The 19,285-nt window shown below is 39.3% G+C and overlaps 1 protein-coding gene across 1 annotated transcript; it reads right to left on the bottom strand.

Annotated features, from left to right (window-relative positions):
- Window positions 1-315: 315 nt before the first annotated feature.
- LOC140246127 (uncharacterized) lies at window positions 316-17,556 on the bottom strand. The gene is made up of 16 exons (XM_072325567.1): window positions 17,476-17,556; window positions 16,244-16,305; window positions 15,225-15,247; window positions 14,128-14,530; window positions 12,806-13,216; window positions 11,785-11,951; window positions 11,118-11,261; window positions 9,196-9,274; window positions 8,641-8,789; window positions 7,921-8,048; window positions 6,965-7,052; window positions 6,255-6,561; window positions 5,335-5,568; window positions 3,308-4,116; window positions 2,150-2,233; window positions 316-1,159 (listed from the first exon to the last, which is right to left on the bottom strand). Exons 1-16 carry the CDS (start codon window positions 17,484-17,486, stop codon window positions 1,094-1,096), a joined length of 3,165 nt encoding a protein of 1,054 aa, XP_072181668.1. The 5' UTR covers window positions 17,487-17,556; the 3' UTR covers window positions 316-1,093.
- Window positions 17,557-19,285: the final 1,729 nt, after the last annotated feature.

Below are 19,285 nucleotides of genomic sequence, written 5' to 3'. Positions count from 1 at the left end.
ATGGGAGTTTCTAAAATGAAACTCTCTTCAACATACCACTGTATTTATACAAATCTTCATTTAAGGCATGCAAATGGGATTCCCTACCTTTAATATCTCTTTATTACACGGCCAGGGAGTAAGATACTGAAAGTGAAATGTACACTTTAAGGAGATGACACACCATAGATATGCTTCTATTTTCCACTATCGACCAGCAGCCAGGTATCAATACAGGTAAGAGAAATTTGTACATGCATGTATATTACGCTGTACACACAGTCAATTCCTTTTTATTGCCAACACGGGTAGTCGGGCTTGTTGATACTTGTATGATTTTTTTTTTTTTTTTTTTTTTAATTGGGGGAGGAGGCTAACAGGTATTCCCTATGATCTCTATGGCTAAATAGTTTCACACCAAGTTAACTCTTTTATTACAATGTCATGATGACATCCTGTCACATTTCTGTTATATTTCTCATCATGTACCATTTGTCCCATAAAAACAAAGACATACATGGGAACTTTCTTTTGAAAGAAAAAAAAAGAAGACAATTATAGTGTTATAACACGTTTCTCATTATATCTAGGTACAAAAGGGAAGAAATATAAAGACTTGGGACCTGCAAATTATCAAAATCACCTTTAGAGGGTTTTGTTATGCAATCAAACCTGTCTATAGTGGCCACCCAAGGGAGACAAAAAGTGGCCATTTTAGACAGGTGGCCTCTACAGACAGGGTCATTAACATGGCTTATCTCTTGGGGAGAATTGTGTTAAGTGGTCGCATATGGCAGGTGGCCGCAATAGACAGTGGTCGCTACAGACGGGTTTGACTGTATCTGACCTTTATAGCAAGGTTCTACTGCACTCTGATAATTTAAAGGGAGGTACCTGCTCCTGTATCAATATTCACATTGATAGTAAATTAGTCTTCTTCCTTGGTCAATTGGTTCATACATGTTTGATGCACTCAAGTTTGTCTGTATTTAGTCCTTGTGTGTGTGAACTTCTCGAAGACTCAAAACGCTTCACTTGAACTCCAGAGGACTGTCTTCCAAGGGGCTTCGGTACAGCCAGGACTCGGGTTTCCTGGAGGACCCGACGGTGTAGGCTACATGATGACAGGTGGAGAACTCGGCAAGCCTATTTCCATCTCGCGCTGCTTCATCAAGAGACCCTATGCACAGAGCAGAATGGTTAAATGTCAGTTCTGTCACTTGCTACATTTGTGAATTTTTTCGATATCAAGAAATGATGGTCATGATAGTGCTGTAATAAGAACATTCATGATATTAATGATGATAATGATAACACAGTCCAACCTCTCCTATACGGCAATGTCGGTACCAGTGCTTGTCCAGATAAGCGATTTGGTCAAACATCGGATAAACAATATTTATGTACATGTATATGTAGCTGGTGACCCAGTGGTACACTGCAACAGTGGTGTAATATTTGCTAGCCTATTAAAATCATAGCCCTTTTTTTCTGTTTTTACAGAAATTGAAATATTATATTGTACAATTCAGAATGTGTTTCTGTTTGGATTATCATATTTATTTAGCACAAGTTTTAATTGAGTTTGAAATCACTAAAAAAAAAAATCCAAAAAAAAAATTGTCTCCACTACATAAACTCAACTGGATGATAGAGAAGTACAGATAAGAGATGGCCAAATTATCAAGGTCGGACTGTACTAATAATTACAACAACAATAACAATAATAATTATGATAATGAAAATGATAGTAATGATGATGATTATAATACAGGAAACCTCGTTAACAAGCTGCTTGGAACCACTGGAATTTCCTCATATAGGGTATCACATTATATCAATGATAAAAGCAATAGAATACAAAAGGAATTGGACCTGCAAAATTACCTTGTCATATTAGGTATCTTGCTATATCCAACCCCGATACAATGAGGTTCCACCATGCCTACAACAGCTACAATGTAACAATTACCTATTTCATCTACTCAATGCAATACGATATAATAGCACATTTGGCATTATTTAGTTGTTTAACAATGCGTGACATCACATCACTGTCTGTAGTGTAAATGCTTCCGAGGTATACTAATGACCTATTCATGTATACAATGCCATCTTCAGATTGTGGTGATGAAAGGGTTAAAGTCACTGCAATGAGTGTAGTATGTACCTGTCTGAGATTGGAGAGCTGGAGTAAGATCTGCTCCTGCCTGTGTTCTTTGTCCTTCAACCTGTCTGGGTTCAACAGTGGGTCCTGTGGGCAAAGGTCAGGAGGAGGTTAAAGGTCAGCCGGCAAATTCAGCAAGTGCTAATGAGCAGCATAGTATCAAAACTTCACTAGCATGGCACTGCATGGAGATTCAATGAAGTACAGATGTCAAATGACTTTTAGGTTTACGCACTTAAAGGAACTGTCACAGAGCTTTACAGAATTTTGCATATCTCACTGTTACCTGAGAGGCACAACTTTCTACTACATCGTCCAGGCAAAAAATGGTGCCAAGAAGCAAATAACTAAAAGAGACGTTCAGTGACACTGGACAACCAAGTGATAATGCCATTTCAGTTAAGTAAACCTCATCCTTTCTTGTTTCTTAATTGCGACTGAGAGATATAGGGCCTAAAAGACCACAAACATCATAAACTTTCTTCTGCTACCTGTGCATGTTTGAATGATCAAGTCAGTTCAATACAGCCTGGGGCAAAGGTTATGATTAGGAAAGAAAGCACACAGTGACTGAACATACTATCTTCTTAACACATAAATTTTGAGAGTAAACTCTGCCTCCTGTGAATCTGTGCATATAGAAATTAGTAAAGTGCATCAACTTTGTACCAATGTCCTCATCTGGTCATTAGATTGGCATTTGATTTCTGCTTAAGCACAAAGGTAGGCTTTCTGTGGAGGTTTCCTTGGGTAAGTTATCTTGATGGTTGCATGACATTTGCTCCTGCAACAATTGCTCCCATGAAATATTTGCACACTAAGCGAAACCTAAATTCTACCCATAAACACAACTGCAACCCTGATCCTGATCCTCACATCAAAGTAAACCTAAAACCACCTTCTCACAACCCTAACCCTAACCCTAACCCTGAGTCCTTGGAGAACCGGAGCAACTGTCGCAGGAGCAAATGTCGTGTCACCATCTTTCTACGCCACTGAGTTTGATGGTGTTTTGCCTCAGAATACATTACCAACATATGATAAAGATAAACAGAGAGACAAACAGACAGACAGACAGACAGAGGGGAGAGGGAAGAAGGAGAGAGTAGGAAGGAGATAAAATGACATCATCACTCTCATCAAGTCACACTACCACATTACCATTTCTCTGTTTGTCAGCCGTGACTGCCGTGATCTGGATACGAGATCCTCTCCCCTCATCACGCCATCAGTGTTTGGTGGCTCCATTGGCGTTTGATGCTGCATGACTAGGTCGGGGGCTGGGCTGGCTGATATGGTCTCAGCTCTCAGTGCGTCATCCGTAGTCCTCAAGAAGGGAACAAAATCGCCATTCCTCAGTGGGGGTGTGTCAGGCAGCGTGCCATAGCTGTCTTCACTGGACGCTGGTCTGGTTGCATCCCTGGGAACCGCTCTCTCTTGCGCCATGAGGACATCTTTCTTGAGCTGGCTCCCCTGCTGTCCTCTCTCCTCCACCACTTCTTGCCGACTGGTGGACTTGGGGACAGGCTTTGTCTGCGTCTCATGCCTGTCAGTCTCCGGGGTCTCCCGGGCTAAGCGAGTTTGTTTTGGCTGCCGCTTTGGAACGTTCCTCTCCTGTGCTGCCAGTAACTCCTCCTGCCTCTTCCTCAGTCTCTCCTCTCGCTTCTGCCTGTCAATCGACAGGTCCTTGTCAGAGTTGCTCATCTTCTTCTTCCGCTGAGCTGGCTGACCCCACTTGGGTTTGCTGGTGTTGCTTTCCCTCCTCTTTTTGCCATTCATATTGTCTGGATTTACTTCTACTCTGACAGAGTCCTTTGCTCCTTTATCTTTCTTTTTCTGAGCATTGCTCACTCCGGTGGTCTTCTTACTGTCTTTTGCTTTTTCTCCTTTGGAGGGTTTATACTCAATTCCCGCACTTGCCAATCGCAGTGCCTCTATCAGACGTGGCGAGATATATTCTGAGGGCATTTCTGCAAAATTATAAAGAGATGGACAGACATTAGTGAGGGTTTTTTTTTTTTTCCACAAATAAATATTTAAAAACATGCGCATGTTTGCCACTTCACATCAAAGCACATAATTTAGTTCACTGTCTCACATATTTGCCTTGTAGTGTCAGCAACATTCACTGCTACAAATTTTGATAAAAATAAAGGGAACAGTTTTTTGGAATGTACTATTTGTGCTAACATGATGTGAAGGCTCTAACACAGTACGAATTCACGAATTTCGCGAGCACCATGAATCGCGAAATTAAAATGCACATGATGAAACAACCCTGCTACACTCATATCATTGATATACTACATTTGGGGTAAAAAAGGAGGAATCACTTTAACTTGCAGGGTGTATTCTGACCCAAATTTCACAGCAGCCAGAGCAAGCCAGAATGAGCCTTGAGATGAGACTAAATGCTTCAATGGTGAACTACGCTGTGCTGAACCCAGCTGGAAAGTATGGCACAATGGCTCACCTGGCAATATGGTCCAGAGTGTGCCACAATGAAATTTGCCGTGCCACAAAATGAGACTGAAAAGTTTCTAAAATTATTCCTCTGACCCAATGTTTAAAGTACTGGTTGTTAAAATTCATCATCAGTTTGTTTAATACACCACTACAGAACTGCCAACCTTCACCAATCCAGATCAGGGAAATCCCAGAGCATCAGGGAGAAACTTGTGCTTTTCAAGCATCTCTACAGCTAAAAATGAGTCAAAAATCAGGAAGACTGTGATATTCTGTTATCTGGACATGAGGAGAAATTTGAGTTTGCAGGAAGCCTCCTGTAGAATCAGAGAAGCTCTGTCACTAGGAACAAAATTAACAGCAATCATTTTCAACTCTTTATCACTGTTGGGATGACAAACCTTGTATCTCAAAAATGTCAAATGTTCAGGGAAGCACAAAAATATGGGAGCCAAAGCACTGTATCAAAAGGGATTGCCTGACCTTTGACATGCCACAGTGGCTTCATTTTGGGGTAAAGACAGCTAGGATTTGGACAGGACATCACTTTAACTAATTATCTGACAATTAATCCCAAAAAGTGATTTTCACTAAAATTTGAGATACAAGGTCTTGTCATGCCAGCAACGTTATCATATGGAGCCCTCATGTTTCAAGTCTACACACGATTACCTATCTAGGGGTAAAGGCAAGTACCTGGTGGGATTGATATAGAAACTTACCCGTTTGTGTGGAGACATCATTGATTGGGGAGGTGGCAGCATCTCTGCTGCTGGAAGCCAGTCTGACAGCCTGGGCCTCTTCCTCAACCCTGGCTGTGTGAGCTGGGTGAGCCAGGCGAGGGCTGGGGTCCTGGCGGGGGGAAAACTTGACAGATGCCGTGGGTTGGGGAATCTGTTGGGTGCTTGTTGATGATTGAGCTGGTAGTCTGGGAGAGTTGTTTGGTAAAGGCTTGTCTGAAATCAAAACAAATATCACTAAAAGTAGACTTGTGGCCAAACTTACCATAGCTGTCACCTATATTCACAGAAAGGGCATAAAAATAATTTTACGAGCCCAATATTGCTTTTCACTCTGGGGAAGAATTCAAAAGATAAGTGCTTACTGACGCCTGAGAGCAGAAACCATAAACAAAATTATGGAAATGGAAAATGCATTAAATCAGACACTGATACTGCACTTGCCTCTGTACTGTATGATAGCTGGGGACGGTACGTAACAGTATGTCTAGGCAAAAGAATATCAAACCACTTCCGAATTATGCAATAGGGTATCTTAACGATATATACTTTTGACCTGGGTTTCGGAGCACTCTTCTTCCTCCAAAAGTCTGAAGCAAGGAAGAATCAATTAAGAAACATTGACATTATCAAAATTAGACACACTACCACACTGGAAAAAACAACAACTAAACATTTAAGAGCATGAATCTATCAATTGAACATGAAGAGAACATATTTTCATGTCATAATTTATTTGATAAAGATTAAAAGAAATATTATAGATAATTTTAATGAACACACACAAACACAAAAATGAAAAAATAAAATTCTCCCCTTTAGCTTGGACAGGATTCTATGAGATGCAGTAGTAAGTGAATTGAGATTTTTGAGCAGTGGGCACAATATCCAAGACCTCTCACCATCCCAGCTCCTCCTCAGGTTGGACACATCATGACCCTGCCTCTGTAGCTTCCTCAGCCTCTCCTCCTGCCTGCTCCTCATTGCCTCATCGTGGGCTGCCTGCATGCTTTCCACCAGGGCGCGGTGTTTGGCCGCGGCTGCCTCCTCCTTCTGCCTCTGCTTGTCCCGCTCCATCTCAAACTGGCGGGCGAGGCGATCCCTCTCCGCGGCCAGCCGACGCTCCTCCTCGGCCTCCTCCCGGCGACGCTGCTCCTCCGCCTCCCGTTTCAAGCGCTGCTTCTCTTCCACCTGGGCCTTGACTGCAGCCTAGCAACAAGAGGATGGATGATGGTTTGGCTAACTGACGCAGGCACAATTCAAACATAGACAAGTTTTAACCATAGCCCTGCAGTGAATTAAAGTACACCTGAATTACCCCTTTGCAATAGTGCATCATCCAAAGTGTATTTCGCATATGTGTGCATATGCAGCTTCTAAATCAGGCATGTCTAATCTCAACCTTGTTCAGATGGGTAAAATTTGTAAAGATTCATGTGTAAGATTTGAACGTGTCACCAAAAATGGTCTATTGATATTATCAGATATTAAAAGTGTTTCTTGCTCCAATTTAACCCTTAAAGCATCACAACTCTGTGATATCATTGACATCTACTGAAGCATACTTGCTAATGGTAACGCATGGGTTAAATTTATCGAAGAGAAAACTTACAATGTGCTCTCTATGCTTTTTTGCCTGTTGCTCTCTTCTGTCTAACTCAGCTGGATCCACAAGTGTGTTGGAAGGTCGTATGTGCATTCTGAAAGTGAAAATGACAATGAATGTATTGCTATAAATAACCAGAAACTATAAAGGTAAGTACTTTCTCTCACATGCTGTGCCTAGTGAAACTTGGTGATGAGACAGACATGGATCCCACTCAAGCATTTATAATCTAAAAAAAAGAAAAGACTACAATGATCAAAATAACTTTCCTCATCCTGCACATTGGACACTTTCACAATGAGCTACATTTATGCAAGACAAATACCACATTGAAATCATGTATAGCCCAACGCATAACACTGAAGTAGGTTTCAAAGAATTGAGGCCTACAACATATACACACTCTTGCTCAGATGTGCACAAATGAAACTGCCGCAGTACATTGTGGAATGTTGAAATGTGATTGTGATGTCACTTCCATGCTTCCATGATGTCACTCATTTCCCTTTGTCTAAGACCCTTGATAAAGATTTGTCTACACAATAATCTTACACATCTTCCGGGATGAATATAGTAAACTCATCAAATAAATTCAAGAAATATCACAATTTTTGGTAATTTTGTAAATTGGCAAAACAGGAGTGCCAAGAAACTTAGGGAATTGATAAAAGTGACAGAATGAAAAAAGAGTGCCCTCCCTTCTCGAGAAAGTGACTTCCCATGTTGTAGATGATATTACAAAGCGTATCTTTTACAGCAGATAACATATCTGGAAGTTGTTAATTTTGGGAATATCAGTCTGACTCACAAATTCAAAATATCAATACACGGTGAAATAAAAAATAAGGCACATACAAGATGTCTGATTTGGGAAGGTTTTACTTGATTAGATGCTCTATACATCTGCTTTTTATACAGTGATAGTGTCTTTCTGAGCACTGAAATAAGAGAATGATAGTAACCTGACTGACTGGTCGTCACCATTGGAGGGCGAGGTTCGGGCCGCAGTTTGAGGGGCACTCTTTGGCTGTTCCACCTGCTCTGGTCTGTCTGTTCCAGTCCTGCTCATCACGCCGAAGTCATCCTGCACCTATATGGAAGCAACAAATATCATGTTGAGATGGTAAGTAAGATATTTAGCTTGCATGATGGGCAGTGAGTGACTTGTCAATCACGTATGATGTCTGTCAACATGATTGCCTCTAAAGCAATCAATCAATAATCAACAATCAATCAATAATCAATAAATAATCAATCAATCAATAATCAATCAATAATCTGATTATTGTAAGCAATCAGTGAGTCCATTACAGCATATTTACATGTAATCAAGCTTTATGAATTGCTTATGAAATGAATAAACATACACACCCAAAACTAACAACATTTGATGACAATGAAAGTCTGAGGCAAGACTTCAAAGAAATGACATATAACATTTATAGCATCTTCTGTCACAAAATAGCATGTGTCGGATATGTCATTTTGTAATTATAGCAATCCTTAATTGCTCCCTTAGGTAAGTACAAGGCAAATATTCCAGTTGCCAGTGGGGAATACTCTTGATCAAATGTGCACAAGGTTTGAAACATAACATCAGTGGTCTATGGAGATAAGGATCTTGGATTCTATGTAGGCAAAGGCTTGCCTCTATGCATGAAACACATGGAATCCTGCCATACCTCTCTGGCTCTGGAGACAGTAGAGGGCGCCCTTTGGATTGGAGGAGGATCCACGGGCTCAGCCCAGTGCTGCATCACTGCTGAGTCGGTTTCCCTCTGGCGAAGCTTCTCCCGATCTTTCCTCTCCTTTGCGTCTCTCTTTTGCTTTTCTTTAGGTAGAAGCAGTGCAACAGAAGATGCTTGTAGCCTTAGATCATGACAAGACTTTTAACCAAAGAGCAAAAACAGAATCTATCTTGTCATTGGAAAATCAAGCAGACAAACAAGGCCATGAAAAAACATCTCCTTTAAGAAAATATGGTTTTAGTTTTGCTCAAATTGTGTGAAACATATAAATATTCTGTACAGTCAATCTCGCCCACACTGAATTATAAGGATCCACAGAAAATTCTTCAAAATATATCTGAATAGAATCAACACATGTATATATTCCATATATTCGAATTTATCTTCGACTTAGCCAAGCATTCAACTTGTACAAGTTCGAATTAGGCGAGGTTGACTGTATATTTTTACAAGTGTCAGTATGTTGTGCGATTAATATCACACTCTTACCTAAGTCTTCTAGCCACTGCTGCTTCTCCCTCTGCCTGACCTGGTCATAGTGGTGCCCAGTTCTCTGTCCTGCTGAACCCTTTGGTGTTAAATGAATCAGGAAAAACTTGCTCATGACACACCACTGCCAGGTATTATGTGTACAGTCAAACCCTGTGTACAGTGGCCACTCATGGGGAGCATAATGTGACCCTGCATCACAAAGCCAACAAAAAGTCGCCACGACAGTGATTTTTAGCTGAGGGTAGATTCTTAAAAAAAAACAGACTAAACCTTTAATATGACGTATAACCCCATTCAAATGGACTCTCCAAACCTAACTAAATATCGGAAAGAAAGCACACACTCTGGAAAAGTGTGTACTGAGAAAAGAGGCTCTGAAGTACAGGGTCTATTCAAGCGCTTAATCTTTACCAAGGTGTGCTAGGTCTGCGATGAATGGAACAAAAAAAGGATGTAAACCACTACAGCAACAACGATGAAGGGATTATCAGATTAAGCTAAAAGTAAAGTTGCTTTATCAACACAATCTGTCTATCATTAATGTCAACTTTCAAAGCAACAGCATTATCCTTTCAAAAGTTATTTGAGTTGAAATTGAAGAGTGAGCAAAGGATTTTTGAGAAATGAAAAGGAGCCTCTAAAACGTACCTGATCTCACTACTCTATGAAAAAAAAAAAAAAACACTGCAGAAAAACTGCTAAAAACACACTTTCCCATTCATTTAATGGTCCCAAACTTAAGGGCAATGCAGCAGAAGAATTACTCTTTCAGAAAATATGGAAAACTCAAGATTGACTTGGTTGACCCATTTCACCTTTTTTTTGAGCCTTTGTGTAAAATCATGGGGTGTGACTTTTTGTTGGTTTTGTGATGCACAGTCACATATAGAATCTATATGTGACCATGCATCACTAAGAAGGTAGACTTTATAGATGAGTGGTCGCTACAGACAGGTTGGCAGTCAATTTGATTAATATCCATAATGCACATCTCTTTCATGCCTATGAAAGTAGAGGTCATGAGGCATCACTCATTGCATCTGAGAAACAAACGTTTGCACAAAATCAGTTTGTATCCAGATTTCAAGGCACTGTCAAGTAACATTTTTGAAGATTATGACATCAAAAACTTTTTTAGAATGTACAAATGGAAATACCCGGGCCATTCCCCTCTGATACAAATCCTGGTCAGACAAATTTGTTGGACAGTTAGGATTAGTTAAACATTTAGATTATCAGTGCAGTGAGAAATAAATACTTTTGGACTGATTTTCTATCTAAACTACCATTTTTTATAAGAGGTAGAACTAATGTCATCAATAGATAACACTAAGAGCTTTTTTTCCTCTCATTATTATCAAAATCCTCTGAACATTTTGATTGAAACACTATAGCACTGATTGAGCATTTAGCTTGACAAAATATTCATAGTGCTCAAAGGATTTTAAAAGAGACAAGTTTTTTTTTTCTTTTTTTTAAATTGACCATTTATGTAAAGCCCGCCGCACACTATACGATCCGACCGGTCGTACGACCTTAAGACTGGAAGTGTGACATCACAGTCTTGCCAGTTTCCAGTCGTACGATTGGGATCTCCAGTTAGTAACATGAAAAGGCATTTGTCATGAGTAGTGACTCCAACACTGAAATGTCACAAGCCATGGGCATGATTTATTCCAACAGAGAGACAGGGACAAGACCTAATATGTATAACGAAAAAATCAAATAAGAAATAAGATTCTACCCATGTTTCTTCAACAAATCAGCACCCCATGTCATGACAAATAAGAACACCCTATAAAGAAATCATTGTAATTATCATCATTATTCCTTTTTACACCAACATTTAATGTTTTTTGTTTGTTTGTGTGTTGCTGGTTTTTTTATTGCCATTCTCAGACACATTTTTTCCCACTTACTCCAATGATGAATGAGCTTCTCATGGCAGCTGGAACATGTTGTTGTCTCTCAATGTACCCCAGACCCGAGATAGACTGGTTCAAAGGTTCTGAGGAAGATGACTCCGGTTTTACCCTCCTTGGACTTGGCTGACTTTCACTTTCCTGGCAACACACGAACAAACAAACAAAACACAAAGTACATACTATTTACTTCTCTATACACTCAAAGTGACAAGATTGACAATATGAAGCGACCACATTCAATATTTTTTAGTTTGGGTAAATTAAAGAAGAAATGCCTCTATGTGGGATCAGTTGTGCATGCCCAGGATACCATAACAATATGTACTTTTATGCTTGTTTTGAAATCTTTAACACTTCACAATAACAAATTTGTAAGTATCAAAGTCTTTCCAAACTTGAAATCCTGTTCAGGTATTCCTCATGGGCGAAAGGTAAAAAAGAGATCATAAAATATTAATAACAGGAGTGAGAAGTTACTGAAATAAACAATGAGACGTTCTCATTATACTAACCAGTACTATTGGGAAGCACCAAACAGCAAGAAGTGTTTTAAGATCTAGATGATACAAGGATTCTGTATTCTACGTAGTACTTTGAAGCAGCTATCAGAACCTCATGGCTATGCGTATATGAGTGGAACGAGACGCAGCTGATGCCTTACCTGTGGTAGTACTGTGTTCCTACTTTGGAAGTTTCTGGGAGGTGCTCCACCCCCTGGCTGACCCCATGGGTTCCAGGTTTCCACTGGGTCTGACTGCTGGTCTGACCTCCTGTGTCTTCCCTTCCCTTCCTTCTCCTGTAGAGCTTTCTTCTCTGCTATTTGAGCATCTGTTTGTTGTTGTTGTTGTTGTTGTTGTTAGTGTTTGTTTGTTTGTTTGTTTATTTGTTTTTGTGGGGTGAAGGAAATGGGAGTTAAAGGCATTGTTAACCATTTGCAGATGAAACCAAATCCCAGCTTTTGTGCTTCAAAATAGATCTAAAATGTAAGTTAGGGATAGAAACAACCAATGTAAAAATGTTAATCTGTAAAATCAATGTTAAGTACTGTTAAATGTAAAATGTGGACAATAGTTATAATAAAATTATTTCTAGATTAAACCATCTACTGTTTTGGTTTACTGAGAAAAATAGTGACATCTCTTCATATCTTAGGCTTTATTGCAAAAGTTTATATGGTAGGATGTTTTGTGGTATAGCTGACCTACACATATGCATCAAATGTGATATCTCAAAAATCTTTTAAATCGCTGCTCCCAATGGTAAACAATACCTTTAATGCTCGTAGATCATCATGATCATTGAGGATTATCATATGCAAGGTACATTCAATCAATTGCACAGTTTGTCTCACTACTCATTCATCATTTCTCCACAATATCTTGTGCAAGAAGTGGCATAGAAAAGTTTCTGAGAATAGAGCAACTAACAAGTTTGTCACACCCATAAATGATTTCCATTTGTTCAGATGCAAACAAACATCCCGAAAGCAGTGGTGATGTTAATCATAGATATAAACGAAACACAATGACTGAAGAAAAGAGGTGTGAGACGGGATCTGGGCCCCATTTTGTACAAAGTTGATATGACAGCAACTCTTGCTGGAATGGCAAGAATCCTGCTTCCTGATTGGTTGTTGCTACGGGAAGTTGCTCTTCTAGCAACAATCAGTTTGCCTAACTCACCTAGTTCCTGTTTCCACAGTTGCCTTTTCTTCTCTTTCAGGGCTTGGTCGCTCTGCTCACCAATGCCAATACTACGATTTATGTCCCCTTGTCCAATCCTCGGGGAGATCTTCGGGTTTGCAGTATCCGAGGTGGCAGTCACTGCTACCTTTTCACTCCTGGAATCTGACACACTCCTAGATTCCGACACGCCCCTAGATTCTGACACGCCCCCTCCTACTTGATGTTTGTTGGAGTCTTGAGGAGAGGACCTGGTTACTCCTCCTTCTTCATCTTCTGCACTCTTGTGACCATTTTGAAGCAGTGCAAGGATGTTTTCTCCATCCTTTGATTCTTCCACTTTGTTGCTATCCTTTACTGGTTCCTCTTGCTTGTTGGGTTTATCATGATTGACCTTGAGGGTGCCTCCATCTGAAAGGATACAATCATTACCTTTCCCTGATATTTTTTTTTTTCATGAAATATTCATCACAACATGAGCATTGAAATACCAGTGTTTGCACAGAGAATTCTAAGCCTATCAAAGTGTGTTATGAAACCAGACAAATGTGGCAGAAAGAATATCTGTTGTGAAGTTTGTATAAATTCATTCTCATGTGATTATCGGAACTACACAAGATAAATATGCTCTCACATTGACATTTTCCAGAGACTCTCTAAATGCTGACACATCAAGTTGTTATGAAAGCCCCACGACAGGTCTTGATCTATCAATGCTACTTTCCAAAGTGGTGACACGTCAAACAGGAAAATTAAGTTATGTAAATGCCATAAAACAGACATTGTGGGGTCCCATTATTGGGCATTAAATTGTTTCAATGGTCTGCCTGCATCAAACCACAGTCTCTGGTTTAATTCCCGAAAGGAATCTTCAATCCTGACAGTTGACATGTCCTTTAAATCATCCACAACCTCACCCCCCTGGAGCAGCTAGCAATGTCTATGAGTTCTACATTAGACTGTTAAATTTATTAGGTGACAAAACAAAAAGACGAAAAATATAACCTAGGTAAAAGAGAAAACCCTGTCAAATGGTGTATGCTGTGCACAAATACCTACTATGCTTACCAGCATATATTAAATTCTACAAAATTCACCAGAGCCATAAAATAAAACCCCAGAAATTACACAAACTGTCCAAATGATGCACTAAGTAGTAAGAGGGGAAAAATGTACACCAGATGAGTAGAAACCATTGAACTGTGAAAAACAGAACAACTGAAGCTAAGTTCTGCAGAGCCAAAGTGGCCAACTACACTGAATGCCACCATGATGCAAAAAATTATGAACACTAATCTTCACCAGTGACTCGAGCATCTTACCTATTGAAATACTCATAGATCCAGTGGCATCTTTCGAAGAGTCGATGGTCTTTAAGATCATATTCAGCTGGTCCTGTGTAAGGGTCACTGTGTCTGCCCCCTTCACTTTTCTCTGCTTACTGCCCTCAACTCCAGTGTTCTTCACCGTCCTTCCTTCGCCAGCTCTTGGCCTCTGGCGCTGAGTTCCTGCAGGCTGCTGTCTTGTGATGTCTTTGTTGGCCGTCCGAGAGTCTGTCTTTTGTCCATGGTGAGCTACTCTCTGCTGAGGTGCTCTAGTGTTGGCTGATCTCTCCTGTGCCTTGCCTCCAGTTGCCTTGTTTGGTTGTTGTTGTTTGGTTCCTTCAACATTTCCTGGCAGCTGTTTGCGAACAGGATATGCCTGGGTCTTGGACTTGTAACCAAACTATAAAAGGGATTGAGTACAGACACAAGTAAAAAGCATATATTAATATTACCTATGGAGATGTGAAAGAAAAAATTTATGAAACTTCAGCAAAAAAAAAAAAAAATTGCATTTTAGAATCATCTTGAAATGTATCGAGGGGGGCTTATATAGCCCCCCCTCACCACTGGCATTCAAGCATTGTGTAGACAAAAGCTTTCACATGCATTCAATTTTTGCGAATCTTGGCTCTTCACAAAATTCCTGACAACTTCATGCATGCAAAAATTTCTTGTTATACAGTATTTCCCACAAACTTTTTGGTTAATTTTTGAAAGCTTTACAACTGTTTTATGAAATTTGAAAAGTCATGATAGATAGGTCACTTATACGATATATACAGAGAAAAGTAGTTTTGGCAATGATGTATCATAAAACATATCTCTGTTTTGACATATTCTGCAGCTCCATTTCAAGAATGTAATAACATACTATTGTAGTTACATTGTATGTGTAGTTTCAATGTCACATTTTACAAAATACTATTCCATACTGTTACAATAAAACAGTTATTAAGCCCCATTATACAGTCAGACTTGCTAAAGGTTGTGCTATCAAATGATATTAAATCAAACAAAAAATATTTCACATTCTTTCAAGTATGCATGCTGGTACAGGTTTTCAGGTATACGTAACAAATGCTTCGTCTGATTACCTTCTTTGTCTTCTGCTTGGGTTCTGCAAAGAAATCATACAATTATGAATTTGTTAAACAGTGCAAGCATGATAGGAACATGATCAGTTGTTACAAAAAACAACAACTGTAGTCTGATCTCTTTGGTAAAATACACTAGAACTGGAGACCTACTATCTTCTAAAAAGGGGCAGCTCGCATGGGCCACTGGTAAAGACATGAAAGAGATTTTTTCATCACACTGGATGAGGCTTCTATGAGACTTGTTTTAAAATTATTTGTCTCATTACTGTTCAGAAAGGTTGATTTTGAACATCTTTAAATGAAATTTCCCTGGGCAGATGCTAGCGATTAAAACGAGGTACTGTAAAGGTTTGTTGTCCATTTACATGAATCATAATTGAGGTGAGAATGTAAATTGAAATTGCTTAAAGATCTACCAAATTGAATTTTACAAATGCTGCCAAAACATTTAAAGAAAGAAAAGTAGAGGAAATTGAATTCTACATCTTTGCTGAAATATCTGTTAAAATCCTTTTTCTAAGTTTGTAATATTCATGCAGAGTATGTAATTCTTACAGACAGTTATGGTATTGGAACAGCTCATTACTTTGGCTTTAAATATGAACAGTCAAAAATGTTGAACCCTGCACACAATTGTACATGTCCTGTAATCGAAGTGATACTCTTAAAAATCTCATCAACACAACTTAAGGCTAATTTGTATTCATTTCGAGGATCTTGGCAAGGTTTATTCACACAACACCTTTTTTCTTTTTTAACATAATCAGCTATTATTGTATTCAAATACCTTGTACTCGGCATTTGCTCTTATCTGTAGGGTTACTGTTGACCATCAATTGGTACTTAATACATTTTCTCTACCTTGTAAGGAGTATACCATTTTTTACCATGCCACTGGTTAGACAGCAAGTACATTGTAGATTTACGTATTGTATGGCGCTCTTCCTACAGTACTAGCATTAAACCACAGCTGATGCATTAGCTTTTAGAAAATGAACCATTTTTGGAAAACTTACCTTGAAACATGTAGATACCCAGCTTTCCAGACTTTGCTGCAGCAGCAATCCTCAGCCCCTCACTGAAAGAGCAATTCAAACAAGTTTTATTTCAATGCAATACCAGTATTCATTCACAATGTAGAAATCCTCTTCCACTTCATTTACATGTAATCTGAGCATGTGACCTGAGCATATCATTTTTTTGATGGCTTGCTTGTACACTGTATGTTTGATTAAATTGTATATTGTACATAATTCATTAAATAGACCCTAAACTTTACAAAGGGAATTGTTTATAGGGAAACACTTTCTCCCAGTAACACTATCATTTGATTAGTATGGTAGTTGGTACATTGTAGGTGTCCAACACATCGACACTGCACATTGAAACTGAAACCCCTCTAAAATCTATTTATATAGCACTGCACATACAGAACGAACATTCATGCATGAGACTACATTGTACGCGCAGTGGTTTTGCATTCTTCACTGGTGATTAAAAGATGTCCAAATATTACTATAAAAAAAACCAAAACAGGATCAACAGCAAAACAATGATAATGTAGATTATATTTTAAGTGCACATTGGAAAAGCATTATGCATTTCACACATATTATCAATAGAGAGAAGGGGTGTCGGTTTCAAAATTACGGTGCAACTGAGTGCGTCAAAATAACACCCCACGCTCTCGAAGCAGTCCTATCTTGGACTCCGGAGCGTGTACCACAAATTGCATAGACTCTATTACGACTTTACACATGTGAGTAAAATTTCAGGCAAATTGTGAGATATTTTAAGTTTGCAATGACAGTGAAACATTAGGGCGTTGATGTATTACTATTGGATACCCAACCAAGTTGTCCTAGCTAAGTAATACTATTAAGTCAGCATCTGCTTGCATGTTGGTTATTTTCTTTCTTCATGGCACAAATTGCAAGATTATACACAAGTGTAACGTTAGACATCTATGATCTAGTTTGCATCTTGGTGGGTTGAGGGCAGAGAAAACCAACATGCAAGCAGATGCTAAAACTTTACAAGAACTTGTATTATGTTATAAGTAAGACTACATTTACTGTTAGAGTCAGAGATCAACCATAGCATCATTCAGCCAGTCATTTGATTTTGAGTGCAGGTTCTAACTTGAAGTGATACCCCAATCCAACAATGCAATGTTATGCGACACTACGTTTTAAAATGACGGTTTAGCTAGGTAACTTCAGCGTTTCAACTCTGTCAACATACTTACCCCCTATTCATGATGGTGTTTACTTGGCCGTTTACTTTACGCGGCAAACATGTCTCTAGAATCAATTTCTTGGCTGTATTGTCTGTATGTAGATGTAGAAATGGAACTCTGCGTCGTTTTTTCAGCTCAACCCATCTACCAAGTAGCTACTACCAGTAACGTATCAACACTCTACAGTACCAGAGTACGACGCATACAGCTACAGTGAGAAGTCAATGCGAGCCTTCAACTTGCGCAGGAATGCCATACATTTATGTATAAGTCGCTCCAACTAATTCGGCCCTGTAACTATTCGCCCCATTTTAATCGACCACAGAATTTAGACCGCGGCCCATGGGCATGGTTAAGCGTGTCGTATATTATGAATAACTATCAAAACGTAGACAGAAAATCAGTCTGTCCAGAGGAGTTATATAACAACAACAAAAAAAAAAAAAAACCTTTTACGGTTCTTCCGCGAAGCCAGACCATAGTTACACAGAGATCAATGACCCAAATGTAATCTCCGCCGATTTATATCCCTGACGATAACTACAGACTGATCTTTCGGTCTGTAGTATACGATGACAACATCACATGGTGGCCTGTACTTTATTGAGAGGAGAAGAAGAAGAAGAAGAAGAAGAAGAAGAAGAAGAAGAAGAAGAAGAAGAAGAAGAAGAAGAAGAAGAAGAAGAAGAAGAAGAAAAAGAAGAAGAAGAAGAAGAAGAAAAAAGAAGAAGAAGAAGAAGAAGAAGAAGAAGAAGAAGAAGAAGAAGAAGAAAAAAATAAGGAGGAAGAGGAGGAGGAGACTGAGAATTTGGAGGAGGTAGTGGAGGAGAACAAGAAGAAGGAAAAAAGAGAGGAAGGAGAACAATATTGCATGTTAAGCCCCAATGTCATTGTATGATTGACGAATGGAGATTTGTGTTCGAGTCAGTTCTGGGTTAAACTTACTTCTTAAAATGTGATGTTTCCCTATAAGAGAAACATTCTTTAATTACGTGGGTTCCGACTCCCCCCCCCCCCCCCAAGCATTTGTCAAAGGCTATCTCAAGACTGTGTACACTCGGTACCCACAGAAACTTTTCTTCTTTTCTTTAATTACAAAAAACACAAACAAACGAATATACAACATTTTTAAAGGGATGGTACAGTATTGCTGGAGATGAGGATAGGGCTTTTAACAATTACTTATAGATACCAAGAAACTTTTTTAATGAAGTAGTACAGAGCATACCAAAATAAGAGGAATACCAAACTTTACTTGATGAAAATCAGTTTTGGAATGGCTGAGACATCCAAAAACAAAGCGATCGTAATAAAAAGTGCAACATGCAATGGTCCCACCTTACCCAGGATTGCTCTGTTTAGTATCTTTTATGCCATTTCAAAACCAATTTTCATCATAGAAAACGTTGAATTCCTCTTGGAATTAGGCCTACATGCTCTTTCATATTTCATAAGTCTTAGTGGTTTCTCATTATCTCATCCATGGCCGGCGGAACCGGGGGCCGGGGGGCTCGCCCCCCTTTTTTTGTGCACCATACAAAGAAATACATAAGGTGTCATCACTTTGCTCCCCCCCCCCCTTCACTTTTTTAACCCGGAAGTACTTGTCACCTGAAGAAACCCGGAAGTGGAAGGGGAGAGATGAGCTGAAGACCATTTTTTTTTTCTCTCTGCTTGTTAGCTCATGAAAACACGGAAGTGTCCCCCCTCCCACTTTTGAAAACGCTCCGCCGGGCCTGTCATCTAAAAATATTAGAAACCTGAAGTTAGGTCTCAGCCAAAACTCATACAGACGATCCCTTTATGAACGATACCGTGA

The sequence above is a fragment of the Diadema setosum genome, chromosome 2 (assembly GCF_964275005.1).
Source record: "Diadema setosum chromosome 2, eeDiaSeto1, whole genome shotgun sequence".
In the NCBI taxonomy this organism is placed as follows: Eukaryota; Metazoa; Echinodermata; class Echinoidea; order Diadematoida; family Diadematidae; genus Diadema; species Diadema setosum.
This window is presented reverse-complemented; position numbering and strand designations above follow the sequence as displayed.

Excerpts from the sequence above, each read along its gene's own strand:
- LOC140246127 (XM_072325567.1), bottom strand. Across the intron at positions 11,262-11,784 it reads GGAACACAGTACTACCACAG|GAAAGTGAAAGTCAGCCAAG; the intron begins GTAAGGCATCAG and ends GTGTGTTGCCAG. Across the intron at positions 1,160-2,149 it reads AGCTCTCCAATCTCAGACAG|GGTCTCTTGATGAAGCAGCG; the intron begins GTACATACTACA and ends CTCTGTGCATAG.